Source organism: Thunnus thynnus, chromosome 13 (assembly GCF_963924715.1).
Source record: "Thunnus thynnus chromosome 13, fThuThy2.1, whole genome shotgun sequence".
In the NCBI taxonomy this organism is placed as follows: Eukaryota; Metazoa; Chordata; class Actinopteri; order Scombriformes; family Scombridae; genus Thunnus; species Thunnus thynnus.
Window position 1 is genome coordinate 30,655,984 of NC_089529.1, and position 18,641 is coordinate 30,674,624.

At 38.7% G+C, this 18,641-nt stretch overlaps 1 protein-coding gene across 1 annotated transcript; it reads right to left on the reverse strand.

Moving 5' to 3' along the window:
- Positions 1–5,728: 5,728 nt before the first annotated feature.
- On the reverse strand, positions 5,729–17,705 carry guca1d (guanylate cyclase activator 1d). The gene is made up of 4 exons (XM_067609007.1): positions 13,928–17,705; positions 7,849–7,998; positions 6,608–6,695; positions 5,729–5,902 (listed from the first exon to the last, which is right to left on the reverse strand). Exons 1-4 carry the CDS (start codon positions 14,120–14,122, stop codon positions 5,778–5,780), a joined length of 558 nt encoding a protein of 185 aa, XP_067465108.1. The 5' UTR covers positions 14,123–17,705; the 3' UTR covers positions 5,729–5,777.
- Positions 17,706–18,641: the final 936 nt, after the last annotated feature.

The window sequence follows — 18,641 nt, forward strand, 5'->3', positions numbered from 1 at the left end:
TCCTGTTTGCATTTGTAATAATTAGGGTCCTCGCCCTTAGACAGAGGACTACTGTAAAACTGTAGTCCTCTGTCTACAGACAAGGAACCTGTTGTTTCTAGTGTGTTTGTTTTGTTTGTTTGTTTCTTTATTATTACGCCATTTCAACCCTAAATTTGACCCCCTAAACATGCTCAAAAACTCACCAAATTTGGCACACACATCAGGTCTGGTGAAAAATTTGATAAAATGTAAAAATAAACCACTAAAGTGCCAAAATGTGCTCTCTAGCGCCACCTATGTAACTAAAATGGCCGCCATGGCCTGTAGGAATGTTGTTGAGAGATCAAACCAAAACTCAATTATTTGTCTCAGCAAGACCTACAAATCATACACTGACACCCCTGACCTAAATCCAACAGGAAGTCCACAATTAGCCTTTCAAAATAAGACTTTGCCTCAATTTTGGACCCCGAACAAACGCTATCTCCTCCAAGGGCGTTAATGGTATCGGCTTCAAACTGTAATAGGTGACTTATGACACTGTGCTGAAAAAAAGTTTTGGATTTAATAAGCCCTGAAAGTTGCAGTGCCACATCACCCTTACAATGTAAAAAACAATGGGGAGGCATGAACTTTATGTCAAACAGAGGCTTCTGACGTCTAAACTATAAGTCTGACCACTTTCAAACCTGTATCAATGGATTCGCCACGAATTTTCCGACTAAAATATGATTTTCAATGTAAGATTTGGCCAAAGTCATGGGATTTATGACGAGATTTCACAAGAAGCGTACTCTAAAATCCTCCTCTCCAACTGCTCCTGGTGATGTCACTCCCTCAGTGCTGTAAAACATTCCGCAATACACACTCATTATAAAATCACAGGAGGAGCAAGAAAAGACTTTAAAACTCACACTCTAATATCTCAAAAACAGTAAAAGATAGAAAACACATGTAAATTCAAGATTTGTAGGTCAAAGTCTCGTGACTCATTTAAAGTTCAAATGAAGTTTGTATCTAAAACTATGTGGAAGCAGTAAATGTTCAAAAAGGTGTGGGTTCGCTCACACTCTCCATTCAAATCAAACTTTGACCAGGTCATGTAGGTTAAAAGTCTTTACTTTTCTAAAGATAAACTTGATGAAAATTAGGAAAATAATTTGTTTTACCCACAAACTCATCAAGAGTTTTCAATTCACTAATTGAATTTCAAGTGAATGGGCCCAAAACTTGCATGAGTTTGATGACAGACATGTCTCACCCTGCAGAAAATTCTCATCCTGTCAATCAATCTTTCAAAATAAAAGCACACCACACTTGTAATAAATATCCCTCAGTTTTATAAAGCAAAATGATCTGATCTGAGTGCGAGGTCCCGACCAACGCTGCTTGCAGCTTTAATTTGATTGATTTAATTAAGACTGAATCTTCAACTTCAGCTGGATTCAAACATCTCAGAAAAGATGTAAATTCCTGCAGCAGGTGAGTAAAAACATCAATAATAATAATAATAATAATAACGTTTGGTTGGTTCAGAGTTTAAATGAAAGCCGTGAAGTTTGTTTAAAAACTTTATTGATAAGGCAACACACATGATTTGTTAAAATGACCATACAGTGTTTTAAAGGACACATCTTCACTGTAAATATCTATTGCACAATGAGAACTGTTAGTGTTGTTGTAACCTGCAGATCAGATCTTTATGTACGACTATTAGTTAGCAGCTTAAGGACAAAATGGCCTCTAACCAAACTATACAGACAACTTCAAACATTCCCCTCCAGCCTGGTCTCATCTCACACCTCATTGTATAAAAGTAAAAAGATTTAAAACACTTAAAATCATTCAGTTGAACTTCTGGTGGTCCCTGGTGGTCTATAAACCATATAACCACAATGACCACGGTTCGATTCCCGGCTGGGGGAACCTGGTCACATGTCACACCGCACCCTCTTCCTGTTTACTGTCTCGCTACGCTGACTCGTAAATAACGGCAAAAAAAAAAAAACAGCAAACAAAAAAAATAAATCTTTAAAATAAGTGAAATAACATGTTCTGCATCCAGACGTCATTGCTGCTCGTTTATGTTTGTTGTTGTGTTTATTTGTGTTTTTGGTGAAGATTTTTAAATTTTAAACTTTTGAGAAATGAAGGAAATAGTGAAAGAAAACCTAAAAAGTTTGAATGTTTTCAATCGGAAACATGAAACGTTTGGTTTAACTGGGTTTTTACAGTTGTTGCTCATTAAAACTGAACATTCAGAAACGGTTTGGCTGCGTTCACACTATAGGCCTTAACGCTCGATTGCGTTCATGTGACATGTCGTTTCCTCCGGTGTGAACACGGTTAAGATCCTAAACTGCAGCGTGAAACTGCAAATGTTGTTTTTCAGGGGAGAAAAACGCTGTTTTAGTCTGGAGGAAGAAACAAAACAGAGAGAAAAGAACGTTTTTATAAATGTATCTGACAGTGTGAACATGGTGTATTGTCACCACTGACTGACTTCTTCTCCATGACAACAGCAGCTGAGGCTTATGGGTATTGTAGTTTTTAGAGCCGTCCACCAAACGGACTTAAAAAAAACAACAATTTCTCAGAAAAGAAGTTGAAAAAAATCAAACTGGTGGTCAGAACATAAACATATATGATGGTTGAAACATCCAGGAGAGTTTCTATGTCCAGTAACACTGAGGAGGAAACATCTGAAATGAGAAAAACCAAATAAGGAAAAACACTTTGCAATTCTATAAGCGAATCTCCCAAAATGTTGAACTATTCCTTTAAAGAGTTGGTACAGACTCTGCAGCTTTAATCAGTAACACCTCACTGCACAAGAGATGGAAGAGAAAGAACAGAATCCTAAACGTCTCTTTGGTGACATACTAACTAATAAAACCTTGTCTGGGTTACCCTGAGAACCTGGTTTGTCCTGGTTTGTCCTGGTTTGTCCTGGTTTGTCTCGGTTTGTCCTGGTTTGTCCTGGTTTGTCTCGGGTGTCTCTTGTGCAGTAACTGACCTGGTTCTACAGGAGCTCAGGTGAATCAGGTTGTTGAGGATTATCTGGTTCTTGGAAACGCTGCTCAGCTCTGAGGTGGAAAATGGATTAAGTGAACTTCAGCTGAGTCTTTTTTAAAGTATAAAACTATAATTTGAGTGTGTTTGTGTTTAGAAGCAGCTCGTTTTTCAAGCTTTCAGCTCATATTTTGTGTCTCCGGCCTGCAGGAGGCTGCTGAGTCTCAGCTGACTGTAAATCCGCTCCGTTACAGATCAGCCTGCTAAAGCCTTTAGAGCGATAAGAGGATCAAAGACCTCAGAGCAAAGATCACTGCAGGACAAGCTCCCAGCATGCACTGCAGGGCAGGCTCCCAACCATGGATGTATAATAAGAGCTGGATAGGGCGCAGCCGCTTGGCCTTGCATCCATTTTTCCCAGTGGCCACTCGCGGTATTGCAGCGAAAAATCCCACTGCGGCCCAACAAGGATTTTCCCCCATAGACCACCACTGTAAAAGAGACGCCTGTAAAACTGTTGACAGGACGCCTCGAACTGCAAACATCAGTTATGACTCTTTCTATGATGAACGTTTGGTTTTATGTTTGTAAAACTTTCCTCGAGCCGAGAAAAGCGATTTAAAAATCCGTGACGTCATCACAATGTAAAGTCTATGGACCGAACACGAGCAGGAACATGTGGGCGGGGCCAGCGGGGGAAACACTACTGCGCATATTCAGTGGTCCACACAACGCGGAAGCAAACCCGGAAGCTAGAAACTTTTTGCCGTATGCACCAGGCGAGCAGTTCCTATAGGACTGAATGGGCACCATTTTTAGTCCGGTATCCAGCTCTTATAATACATCCATACTCCCAGCATGCACTGCTCACACAGCTGAGATAGAAAGATGTTTTCTGACGTCGATACAAATATCTGCACAAACACATGAACAATAATGAAATGAACCAAAGTAAAGAATCGTTCCAAACGGCACTGAAGTGATTGTTTGTTTAGTAGAAAAACTGAACTGTTTCCTGCTTTTCTCTGTTTTCTATCATTTTAAACTGAATCTCTTTGTGCGTCAGACATTCGAAGGCGTCACAAACATTTTATAGACTAAACGATCATTAAATTAACTAATTAAAAATGATCCTCGGAGGAATCGGTGACGTTTAGTTGCAGCTGGAATTTAAAACAAAACTTCAATGACTCATGTTGTTTGTTATTGGTTGCAGTTTGCTCACAGTCAGAGTTTATTCCAACAGCAGGAATTAAGATCATTATATTGATTAATCTCTCGGCTGCACTTTGAACCACATGTTGGTATTAGTAAATGATCATTTGACCCGTCATCCTTCAATACAGTTTCTTTATCATGCTGAACTGCTCGTACTCTGTTATTATCTAATATGAAAGATTGAACAACTTATGAAATATAGATCGAACCTCTTGAAATTTCCCCTTTAAGTAGATTTAAAGTGAGACTTTGTGAGATTTTCTGAACCAAAAGTGAGAATTAAAGGTAACAAATAGAAAAGAGTTATTAAGTCTCTGAACCGATGCGTTTGCTAACGTTAGCCAGAAGCTAACGGTCACACCAGACCGAGTCAGACTGCAGCAGGAAGTTCTGACTTCAAGTTTTCAGGTTATTATCGTTTATTTTCATGTTGTTTTTGGCCCTTACTTTGACCTTGTTTTGTAAAACGCTTTGAGCTGAATCTTTGCATAAAGTTATTTCTGTTTTTAAAAGTTACTCAGTCTCACTTTAAAGTATATTTGAACGAAGTGTTCAAACCAAGCGGCAACCTCTGGGGCTGTAAAATGAAGCCAAAAACTGCAGTTCCTTGAACGGCCACTTGAGGCTCCGAAAAGCGAGTCAATCCCCATAGACCCCCATGTTAAAATGTCCAACTTTACAGCAGAAATAAACATGTTTACAGCCTGGTACAAACAACGGTTTATGTGTCTGTAGCTAATTTCCTCTTTCATGACAACTGTACGGGGGGGGAATTTTTTTATAACTCACCCGTTTAAATTTTATTAAGCCGTAAAGTTATGCATAATGAAGGACATGGCTGCTTTGAGTGACAGGACCGCCAGCCGCTAGGTGGCTTGTTTCAGCCATTCGGCCCGCCTCTTTACCCATTTTTGATTGGCTGGGAGTTAGGCAGCGTCACGCACGGCTAAGATGGCGACGGCCGGAGCGGCTCACGTTGAGCTTCAAAACCGCTCTTCAGAAACCAACGAGTGACGTCACGGTAACTACGTCCATATTTTTATACAGTCTATGATTCAAACCCAAGAATCCATTTTCTATGTCTGCACCTTCCCGTCAGCTGGAAATATATTTTACATGTTTTTGCTTCATTTTAAACATTTTTCCCCCAAAATTCAGCCGGACAGATTTAAAGATGGGGATCATTTGAAAAGTTTATGATACGAGCACCAGAAATGATTTGATGATGGATGATTGATTGATGTTCGACACTCAGCTCTGGACGTATTTATCTCTGGAAACTGAAAGTGAGACTCAGAATGACGGCTGGAAACAGAAACATCAAAGCGTTCAGAGTTCCTCTTTCGTCCCGACGTCTGGAGACGAGGAGCGGTGGCGGCCAATCACAGTCCATCGGCTCCCGCTGCCTCGCTCTCATCAGAACATGTCAGGTGACTCTCTGTGGGGGGGGTGGGGGGCAAGTCTTTTCTTTTTGTGTGGATGGAGGGGGGCAGGGTTTATACTGGGGGGGCGGGGGTTTGGGGTTCTGCTTCAGTCAGTCTTTGTCGTCCCCGCTGCGTCGGCTCTCAGTTTGCTCTTCCCTCCACGATGATGATTAACACCGGCGTCAGGTCCATTATACTCTTCAGCATTTCCATGATGTCATCATGGCCTTTGGCACCCTCGATGAACTCCTCCAGGGTCATTTCACCTGGGGGTCAAAGGTCAAAAGACGGTTGAGGGGTTATAATGGTGCCTTTCTCAGGAAACTGTGTGTAAATGAATTAATTTTCATTTCCGTACCGTTCGTCATATCGTTGGACATGATCCACATGACACGCAATCATACAACATATAAATACGTAGAGCTGCAATGATTAGACAATTAATTGATTAATTGTAACTATTAAATTAATCGCCAACTATTTTGATAATCGATTAATCATTTGGAGTCTTTTTTTGCTAAGAACAAAAGTCCGAATTCTCTGATTCCAGCTTGTTAAATGTGAATATTTTCTGGTTTCTGTAGTTTCTCTGACAGTAAACTGAATATCTTTGAGTTATCTGATGTTTTATAGATTATAAAGATCTTGATTAATTGAGAAAATAATCGTTAGTTGCAGCTCTATAAATAAGCACTTCCTGTGCAAACATTCTTCACACAGTCAGACACTATATAGAGCAAAAATGTTCTTTATTTCAAAATCTTGCATAATGAAGTGATCATTTTTATCTCTATCTGTTGTTTGTTTGAACAGGAGGAATAATTACAGCAAGAAAAACATGTTTAATGTTCATTTGAGCTCCTGACTGTTGCTTTAAGACACTTGTAACTTGTGAACTGTTCCTTTAAAAGCTGCAGTTTGCTTTAAGCTAACCAGTTTGTTAAACACAGTAACGAGTCGCCGTTCGTTACCTTCTTTCTTTATATCGATCCTCTCAAATATGAGCGAGACGATCTCCTCAGGATCGATGTCTCTGTTCCGTGTGATGTCCTGGATGGCCTGCAGAGGGCGACACAACAACAACAGGTCAGTAATGTCAGCGGCTCTGTTTCCTTTTAACTTTTAAAAAGTCAGAATCTGCGGCTCACACAGCAGCTTCGTTCATGAGTCACTCAGATTATGAGAATAATATGAGACTGATCATTTCACCCACACTAGTTTTTATTTTCCATTACACATTTACATTTAAGCTTTTCTCTGTTTTCCATTTCAGGAACTTTAACTTTTCAAATTCAAATTTTAAATATTCTGTTTCCATTAACATTTAACTACGTGCTGATTATAACATCTTATCATTAAATCTTAAATCTGGGTCAATTTGTCCTCCGCCGTCAGTGCTGCTCTACATCAGCAGACCAGGGTCGCGGATGTCCCTCAGACCGGACTGACGTCGTCGGAGTCGATCGCCCCACTTCAGCAGCTTCCTGTTGGCTGATAGATTGAGCTCATTCAGCAGATTAACACTTGTCTAATTTCAGACTTAATCCAGCCCAGTTTTCTGTTGGAGCGGCAGCGGCTTCATTCTGCTGAATCAGTTCCTGCAGGTCGGCTTCACTGTTCAATCAAAGTTTTATTTAAAGGAGATCTGAGCACTGATAGTTATACTCTGACCTCAACTCATCAACACTGACTTTCTCCTTTAATTTAATTTAATGGTTTTACTTCTTTGAAAGGCAACTTCAGATGTGAACAATGTGCTTAATATCATAAAACTTAAAATTTCAAGAGTTTTAAACATCCATTAACTTCTTATGGAAAGACTCACATACAGAAGAAGTACTCAGATACTTCACTGCAGTAAAAGTACATAAGTATTATGAGCTTGATGTAGTTAAAGTATTGCAGTAAAAGTACATAAGTATTATGAGCTTGATGTAGTTAAAGTATTGCAGTAAAAGTACATAAGTATTATGAGCTTGATGTAGTTAAAGTATTGCAGTAAAAGTAGTGGTTTGGTCCCTCTGACTGATATATTATTATATATGACATCATTAGATTATTAATAGTGAAGCATCAGTGTTAGAGCAGCATGTTACTGTTGTAGCTGCTGGAGGTGGAGCTAGTTTACACTACTTTATATACAGTTATCTACAGTTTGAAGTACAGTATTTGAGTAAATGTACTGAGTTTGTGTGATGAGGTGATTTATTACCGAGAAGATGGTCTCCAGTTCCTCCTTGTCGATCTTTCCGTTTCCGTCCTGGTCAAACAGTTTAAAGTACCACTTTAGTTTCTGGTTGATTTCTCCTTTCAGCATCAGACTGATGGCTGCGATGTATTCCACAAAGTCGATGTAACCGTCCTGCAAGACAGAGAACAAGGATGTTAAACCCTGATGATGCTAAACTATGATTTCTATAAATGAATGTTTGGTCAGATTTGTAGTTTTATTTTTTATTTTTTATTATAATCTTTCTGCTTGTATCAAGAAAACATTTAACATTTGATAACTTTGGCTTCTTTTGTCCAGTGAAAAAAAGCAGAGTTTTACTTTCAGCTTTCAGCAGTTTCTGACGCTGAAATCTAACTGATACTAAAATTAAACACTTTCACTTTCTAATTACAGTAACTAGAGTTTATTCTGCTTGTTGACTGATCGTAATCTTAACACCTGAATATAACAACAAAATAGAAAACTGCACAAAAAACAAATATTAAGAAACAGACATGATGATGATGAAGAGTCTGAACACTGTTATTGACCCATAATGAAACGTTTGATGTAGAAAAACCTAGAAATTATGTTCAAATTGTTTCCTAATTAAGTTAATTAACACAAGCTTCACATCCTGAGTTCTGAGTTTACATTTACACGACTAAAACACTTTGATTAAAGGATCATTCTGCTGATTTTCTATCTTCGTCTACATGTTTCGATCCAAACCAACAATGAACTGATCTGCTAACAAGTATTGTGTGTGTATCTACAGTCTGATATATCTAATTAAAAACACGTCAGTGAGTCACACCGCTGCACTGAGTCATGTTCCTTCATCATGAAGAGTTTGATCACGTCAGTTTGTTTAGAAACTAATAACAGCATCACACAGAGACTGACAACGTGAAGCTGCAGGTGTCTGAACTCAACGGCTTCAGAAAATGTGATTCAGCAGCCTTAGTTTTGTCAAATATAAACATATTTTCTAGGACGCAGAGGTTAGAAATGTGGACTTTGCTGTGAAACGACTCGACCTAAAGATGTTTTTGGGACAGTTTTGATCCTCCAGGAATCATCAGCTTTTCTTCTACCTGCATTTCTGCTTCACTCTGTTCTTCTGTCTCTTCATACAAATACAATATTTACTTCTTACAAACAACTACACACGCAGGATCTGTTTTGTCTTGTTGTCTGTACATGTTGTTAAAATTGTTATTTTGTCCATTAAAGGACCAGTTTCCAGTGTTTCCAGTGTGTTAAACCAGCAGTCAGGTGTCCATAGTAACAGTGAAAGAGGTTTTCCTCGCTGTAATCATTCCTCCTGTTCATACTGGATATTAAAAGATCCTTCAAATGTGCTTTCAATGTTAGTGATGGAGGCCAAAATCCACAGTGTGTCCACACAGTCATTTAAAAGTAGATGTGAAGCTTCTATTCAGCTTCAGCAGTCTGAGTTAGTCATATCAAGTGGATATCTGACACATTTACAGTCTTTTTAGCATCAAATTCCCTCTTTGTGTTTCCTCGGACAGTGTTTCCCTGTTGAGCTGCAGGTGGAAGTATAGTAACAAAAAGAGGAACTTTGGCACTAAAAAGACTGTAACGTTGAAAGATATCTACTTGATTTGACTCGTTTGAATGGCTGAAGCTTCATATTAGCTTCAGACTGTGGATTTTGTCCTCCATCACTTCCATTGTAAGGTCATTATGAAGGGATCTTCTAATGGTCAGTATGAACAGGAGGAATGATTACAGCAAGAAAAACAGCTTTAATGTTCATTTGGGCTCCTGACTGTTGGTTTAAAACACACTTGATAAACTGTGAACTCGTCCTTTAAGAGCTGTGTTTCATCTGACCAACAGTCCAAAACCCAAAGATGTTCAGTTTTATGACAGAAAACCTGAAAATATTCAGATTAGAGAAACTAAAATCTGTTTGTTTTTTTGCTTGATTATTGACTAACAATTAATTGAAAAACATTCAAGTGAGATCAGAGAAAGAGGCTACTAAAGTAAAATACTAAATATATAAAATAAAAATGAATAAATCAAAAAAACAATGAAATAAAGATAAGTGAATATAAAGCATAGTTCAGGTTTGAGATGGACGATTTACTTTATATGATGACACATCAAATTGAACTTTGATCTGCTGCCGTCCTTCACTGATGAACTTCAATCCCTGAACTCTCAGAACATCCTTACTGAACTTCATCATCGTTGACTGAATCCACTTAGCTCGGCATAAACAGTCCCAGCAGATAATAGCTCTGCACGCTAACGCCATAAACCAATTAGACAGAGAGCCGATGAAGCTGCTGCAGCCTGAAGCTGCACAACCGTTTAGATCCAGTGAAGTTATTGAACAGTTATAGTCAGAAAATCACATTTCAATCATTAGATTTCAACAAGTAAACAAGTGAGTTAAAGACACTGGTGGAAAGTAACTAAATACATTTACTTAAGTACTGTATCTACGTAAAAATATTGAGGTACTTGTACTTTACTTGAGTATTTCCATGTGATGCTACTTTCTACATTTCAGAGGGAAATATTGTACTTTCTATTCCACTACATTTATTTGACAGCTTTAGTTACTTTTCAGATGAAGATTTGACACAATGGATAATATAACAAGCTTTTAAAATACAACACATTGTTAAAGATGAAACCAGTGGTTTCCAACCTTTTTGTCTTTTGACGTCTTACAAAAAGCAGTGTGTAGTCGGGGTCACATTTCACATGTCTATGAGTTGTTAACAGCTCCACCAAATAGTGATTTTTCCTTCCAAACTTCTCACATGCTTTCATTTCAATAAATGTTCAAATGATCCAATATTTCAGCAAAAATCAAAGATTAGAGAAAAAGTCCAAAAACTGAAAACAGATTTGTGTATCAGAACTTTGTTTTTTCTTCTTTCCTCTCCCATTAATCATCTCACCACCCCTCAGATTTATCTGCTGACCCTTTGGAGGGGCCCGACCCCTAGGTTGGGAACCACTGGACTAAACTAGCTAACTGTATATAAAGTAGTGTAAACTAGCTCCACCTCCAGCAGCTACAACAGTAACATGCTGCTCTAACACTGATGCTTCACTATTAATAATCTAATGATGTCATATATAATAATATATCAGTCAGAGGGACCAAACCACTACTTTTACTGCAATACTTTAACTACATCAAGCTCATAATACTTATGTACTTTTACTGCAATACTTTAACTACATCAAGCTCATAATACTTATGTACTTTTACTGCAATACTTTAACTACATCAAGCTCATAATACTTATGTACTTTTACTGCAATACTTTAACTACATCAAGCTCATAATACTGATGTACTTTTACTGCAATACTTTAACTACATCAAGCTCATAATACTTATGTACTTTTACTGCAGTAAAATATCTGAATACTTCTTTCGCCACTGATTAAAGAATCATATAAGAATCAATTCACTTTGGAAATAATAGTTTAACATAAAAAAAATCTACTAAAGGGCTACTTACTAGCCTTTTCAGAGGTGTCAGCAGCATCTCATGGCCTTCATCAGTTAATGGGGTTATCACATGACAGATGTTTCATACTTGGGTCATGTGATGATCACTAAACCATCTCCATGACAACTGAGCAGACTCACTCCACCGATGAAGACCATGACACACAGTGGAAAGGTCAGGAAAAAAACTAAATAAGTGGATTATTTAATCAAAAAAAGTTTATAAAATCATTAAACTGATTAGTTAATGTTTGATTGTCACATTGTAGAACTTTGTAAAATTCAAACATTCAGTTTGCAATTATACAAAAATGACTGAAACCTTTAATTACAAAACTGCTGCCAATTAATCATCTGTTGACGAACTGACAGTTTAATCCACTAATTGTTTTGCTTAAATCAAATCTCACATTTAATTCATGAAAAATCAAAGTAAATATAATATTTACTTGTAGAGGCTCCACATGTTCGTATAAAAACAGAACAGCCTGTGAGCTTTTATATAGTATTATTAATTTATGTAAAATGTAGAAGAGCAGTTAGTTAGTTAATGTTTCCACTAACATGGGAACCAAAATACTGTCAAAACTTCTTACATAAAACATTAAATCACAAACAAAAAACTCTGTTTTCAGTTTCAAGCTTTACAGATACGATACGACTTTGTCATTTTGAGTATTTTTGAATATTTTTCTGTCTCTGTAGTTTCTCCTGAGATGAAGCTCAGTAGAAAGGTCACAGGTCAGTTTAGTGTAGAAATGTTCAACAACGTCATCACATCTGCTGTGAAAACGCTGTGACATCCTGTTGTTATTACAGTAAATCTGTCTGCAGAACATCACAGACCCTGAAGACGTAGTTTCACCTTCACAGTTTCCACCACAGGAAGTCAAAAGTTTTCTCCAGTGGAGCAGAAAAGTAAAAATACAAAATACTGAGAATTATCTTCCAGCTGTCAGCAGTGTCGACAGTTCTGCACTTATGTATCAAGTAGAACTAAAAACCTCAATAAAAAATACTTCAAAAATCAAATTAAAGTTTTACTGAAGTTTAAAGGACGAGTTCACAGTTTATCAAGTGTTTTAAACCAACAGTCAGTCTTCAAATGAACATTAAAGCTGTTTTTTCTTGCTGTAATCATTCCTCCTGTTCATACTGACCATTAGAAGATCCCTTCATAATGACCTTACAATGGAAGTGATGGAGGACAAAATGTATTTAAAAGTTTATCTGAAGCTAATATGAAGCTTCAGCGTCCAAATGAGTCAAATCAAGTAGATATCTTTCAACGTTACAGTCTTTTTAGTGCCAAAGTCCCTCTTTTTGTTACTATACTTCCACCTGCAGCTCAACAGGGAAACACTGTCCGAGGAAACACAAAGAGGGAATTTGATGCTAAAAAGACTGTGAATGTGTCAGATATCCACTTGATATGACTAACTCAGACTGCTGAAGCTGAATAGAAGCTTCACATCAACTTTTAAATGACTGTGTGGACACACTGTGGATTTTGGCCTCCATCACTTCCATTGAAAGCACATTTGAAGGATCTTTTAATATCCAGTATGAACAGGAGGAATGATTACAGACACCTGACTGCTGGTTTAACACACTGGGAACACTGGGAACACTGGGAACCTCCTTTAACAAAGTCATGTTGTTTGTGTTGAAACTCAGAACTTAGTGGAAATACAGATGTTGTAGAAGAGCTTCCTGGTTTGCAGCCTGCAGCTCTTCACTGACACCTGAAGCAGAATCTGGTTTCTTCAGTCAACTGGTTTGTGGTTAAAGGCCAGTATAACCAGTGAGCTGCAGGGGCCTCCACTCCCACCAACGGCACTACCAAAATGAACTTGACCTTTGACGGATGTGTGTTTTTGGCATAATTATCCAAAAGGTTTTGGGTAAACCTGTTGATTATTTCCTCAATTAATTGATTAGTCATTTGGTCCATAAAATGTCAGAAAATGGTGAAAAATGTGGATCAGACGACGTCCTCAAATGTTTTGTTTTGTCCACAACACAAAGATCTTCAGTTTACTGTCACAGAGACTAAAGAAACTAGAAGATATTCACATTTAAGAAGCTGGAATCAGAGAATCTGGACTTTTATTCTTAAAAAAATCATCTTTTACTTAACATTAGCAATACTTCAATGTAAAAATACTCCATTACAAGTAAAAGTCTGAGCTCTTACTTGAGTACTTTTACTTGAGTAGAAGTACAGAAGTATTATCAGCAGATAAAGTATCAAAAGTACTCGTGCAGCAGAACGTATATTATGTTGTTGTTAAGTAAAATCTCTATTTAAATAGGAGCTTTCAGATGTAGAGAAGTAGAAGTAAAAGTAGCACAAAGTACAAATATTCAAGTGAAGTACAAGTATCTCAAAACTGTACTCAAGGACAGTACTTGAGTAAAAGTACTCAGTTACTTTTGACCTCTGCTTCCAGTCCAGTCAAACCAAAGCACGACTCCCAAAACTAGATTTTTGGAATTTAACAGAAATGAACTCGTTATATTTAAACAGCGTTTGTTTCAGGACATTTACTGTGTGTGTGCGTCTCACCCCGTCCATGTCGAAGGTGAAGAACACCTGATCCACGTAGCTGTTGGCGTCCTCGCTCATGCCCTTCAGGCCCAGGATGGCCTTCAGCTCGAACAGCGTGATGAGGCCCGACGGAGACTCTCGCATGAACTTGTTGTACCAGTGATGCATGTCCTCCGCCAGGATGTCGTCCAGGTTCGAGCCGTGGTTCCCCATCGGAGCGGTTCCACGCAGTTAAATGACAACAAGACCTCGAGAAGATGAAGGAGGAGAGGAGGAAGACTGAGAGGAAGAGGAGACGACGAGCGATGCAGGCCTCTTGACCCTCAATGAATGAAAGTAGAAGAAGACAACAGAGGTCCTGTTTCTGGACCCCTTTAAGGGAACAGAAGAAGAAAAACAACAAAAATGTGAAAGCAGGAGCCTAATAAAGGAGTTTACAGTCCTGATCTCTGACCCTTTATGGGGTCAGGGGAAGAAAAATGACAAAGCTTGCAGCAGGAGCTTCGTAAAGGGGTGTAGAGTCCTTTTATCAGATCCTTCACTACAGTAGAAGATGAAATACGGTGCCAACAGGAGCTTGACGAAGAGGTTTAGAGTCCTTTTCCGGGACCCTTAATGGGGACAGAGGAACAAAAATTACAAAAAGTCTTCAGTAAGAGCTTGACAAAGGAGATTACTGTCCTTATTTGGGACCCTTCAAGGTGACAGAAGAAGAAAAATGACAAAAATGTGACAGAAGGAGCTTTATAAAGCGTTTTACAGTCCTTTTCTTGGATCCTTTATGGCGACAGAAGAAGAAAAATGAGAACAAGTTTACAGCAGGAGCTTCGTAAAGGTTTTACAATCCTTTTCTTGGAACCTTTTTGGGGTCCAATTGAAGAAAAATGATTAATTTTAGAAATCCGTTGCATGAAAGCCAGCAGGCTTCAGCAGGAGGGTCGAGCCGGCCGACATCCAGGCTGCAGTGACTCTGCAGGCAGAGAGCAAACCTCAGGACTCTCTAACCCTCTTAGGTCCTGAAGGAAGAATCAAGGATGCACCTAAAATAACTCCCTAATGAGATCAGGTCGACCTGCCGCAGGGCTGTGCTGCCAGAGGCCAAGCCAAGAGGCTTTACCTGCTGAGTTGAGGTGAGGGTTGGGTGCTGGCCCTGGAAACAGGATGGTTATATAACACAGTCTCCTGGGTGTCCTGGTTCAGACAAGGAGGTTCCTCAATGCGACGCCTACACAGGTTGTTTTCCCAGAGCTGCTCAGGTCATCTGTGGCTGATGAAAAGTGACTCATCATCTGATGTTCAGTTTCATTAATATTTAACTTTTAGCTAAAGTATCAAAAGGTTCAAGGCAGCCGATGGAAATTCTGGGTCAGAGGTGTTTGTGGCAGCGAGAGACCACGTCCTCAATAGGCAATCGTGTCTTTTTCTCTTTGTTTTGGCCTCCGTTCAGACTAAAACAGCCTTTTTCTCCCCCAAAAGCTTTTCTACAATGTCCTCCAGAGTAAATGTGAAATGCCGGCTCGGCGTTGTAGTGTGTACGCAGCTTCGTGGAAACTCTGTCATAGCAGTGATATAATGGCGTCGTCCATTCTGACATCCGGTTGGTGGGTGAACTGGAGGCTTGACCAGTGGCCGGAGGGAATCCAGGACAGGTCTTTCAGAAGCCTTCATGATGTGTGAGGTTAATGCTACCGGCCTGTAGTCGCTTCTCCAGGCGTAGGTTAAAGAGGTGCTGGAGTCTGACACACAGCCGAGGGGTTAACAGGCTCTGGAGTCTACTCGGCCCTTCCTCACCTGGTCAGCAGAGATGTTCGGAGGGTCGGAGGTGTCCTCGTCGCTGGGTGCATATCGAATCTACTGAAGGAACAGTTCAGCTCATTCATCTACTGTCTGACTGCAGGGCTCCTCCATGTCCCCGGACCTCAGTGCCCTCTTCTTCTCCCTCAGGAGTGCTTTGATGATGGCTCCAAATAACTTTATTTGTACAGCAGCTTTCATACAAAAAAAATGCAGCTGAAAGTGCTTTACAACAAAAGAAATTACATTCACCAAGTGCTTCACATAAAAAAAAAGACCTAAAATGAACATAAAAACATGTAAATGTACAGAAGATGGAAAATAAACCCACTTGATAATAATAATAATATAAAATGAAACTAGAATACATAGAATGTGTAACATTAGGTAGAATACAGACGACATACAGTTATCAACAAGAGGTCAAAGGTCACAGAAACATTCTCAGCAAATAAAAGACAAAATGAGAAACATTCACATCTAAAAAATTACAGACGACTTTGTATCTTTTTCTCTTACGATGGAGCTAGGCTAGCAGTTTCCCTCTGTTTCCAGTGTTTGTGCTAAGCTAAGCTAAACATTTTTCATCTACTGTTCCTTTAAAGATGAGTTCATGTGTTCAGAGAGAAAAAGGTTTTTCAGGGATCTGCAGTGTTGAAAAGTCTTAAATTTCCTGTCTAAAGATGTACGATGTCTCTTCAGAGCTGCAACAAATAGGTGATTAATCGATTAATTGATCGACAGAAAATTAATCCGTTTTTTTAGCAAAAAGGCCAAAAATTTGCAGCTTTTCTGTGTCGTACATGACAGTAAAGTTAATATTCTTGCTGATCAAACAAAACAAGACCTGAGCTGTAAGAAGTTATAACAGGCATTTTCACTATTTTCTAACATTTTATAGACAAAACAAATCATCTGGAAGTTAATTAATAATGAAAATAATCTTAAGTCATAGATCTAAACATAATTAATGTGAAATATATTAAATATTGCATCATGCAGGATAAGAGAGAAAAAGTATGACAGATTTAAAAATGGCACTTAAATAAGTTTAGCTCTGATTGGTGAAGATGATGCTCCCTCCGTGAGATGATGAAGATGAATACTTGCAGCTTTTTGTCATGCAAAGGCTTTAAATCTGGATTTCAGTTACAATCTGTGCCAAAGGTCAACTCGTTTTTTTCATCACCGTCAAAACTGTGGAAAGAAAACTGGAACCTGACTAATTCAGCCAAACCCCCGAAGAGCCAAACTGATCATCAGCAGCAGCTTTACTGAGAAACTATATGCGTGTTAATCAGAGCAGCAGCTCGTCCTGCCAGCAGGTCCAATCAGAGCTGCTCAGCTTTTATTAGACTTTAATGATGCAGAATGAAGGAGAGTCTGAGTCCGGTGTGATAATGCTGTTTGTCCATTTCTACCACCGAGATCTTACAATTTAAATATTAGTTTCAGTCAGAACTGAAATAATTTCTGCTTCAGTCTGTCCAGCCGTCTTCACTGAGAGGTCTGTCGCTCGTTTTTCAAATCAAAACAACTTTATTGTCCACCTGCTTTGCACAAAAGCAGAAACTCATCTTCAGCTTGCATGACTAGATGTCACATCATGCATCACAAAAAGTAAAAACATTTAAATACACTATAATAGATACAACTTTGTGAAAAATTTAAATACTTTAACTGTTGTCTCCCCTTCTGGCAGTGAGAGTAATTACAAAAACACTGTTGATACGTGCTTACGTCAGAGGCTACGCCGTAGCCGACTCCGTTACGGCTGTAAAATGATGGATAAATTGTTTTGAGTGTCACACAACCCCCAACGAAATGACTCATAATTTGATCCATTCGGTCCGATAACATTTGGAAAGTCTAGAAGAGCCGCACGATTAAATGACCTTATCCCCCTTCAAGTTAGCAGAGAGCTAACCGGAGGTTAGCCGGAAATGTCAAACCCGACACCAGATTAAAAACTCTGGTATACTGTGAAATACAGAGAGATTTATGTGGCGGCTTAATCATTATTGTGTGATCTCGTTTAGCTTGAATGTAACGGACGTTCATTTATATGTACAAGTTTTTGTTGGACACGCTAATGAAATATCTCAAAATAATCGTTTAAACAACTTTTTAAGCAAAAAGTTCAGCTTCCCATGTGTGAATATTTGTTCTCCCAAGAAAAACGACAGAACACGTCGTAATCACCCAAAAACGAGCTACAGTTAGTTCAGATCATCTAGTGGCTGTAATAACTGTGAACCTTTCCCTAAACCCAACCAGACCTGAACCACAGCGTCATTAAACATCATTATTGTTTAACAGTGATGTGTTTAAAGGTTTTATATAACACAGACAGATGAAAACGCTGCTATGTGTCGTTCTGGAGTCAGTCCGGAGTGTTTTCTGGTTCTCGTCTGTGATAATTAACCGATTATCTTCAAGTTAGTTCAGACGTTCATGTTCTCCAGAGGATGAATCCTTCTCCTCTAGCGCCACCATGAGGTTGACTTTTGTGTTTTTAATGAAATGTTTTGACTACTCTTGGATGGATCTATTGTCATAAAATCTGCTCCACACATTCATGTTCCTCTCAGGGTGAATTGCAGTAACTTTGATCCTCTGACGTTTCCTCTAGCAACGTCAATAATACTTTTTATTTTATTTTATGATCAAAATATGCAAAACTCATGACATAAACATCAGTTCATAAGAGGAATCAGCTGCACTGAAACTCAGCCGACTCACCGATACATAAAGTTCAGGTGACGTTAGCCTGCTGGAGAAGCTAACGTTTATGTTAGCCCTATAAATCCACATGAATGGAACTTAATCAGTGTTTGATTTAAATGACTTGTGTGTTTAAACGTTATTTTCTAACTCCTTCCTGCTCAGGATATAAAACACAACGGTGCCACACAAACACAAAATCACCAAATACAAC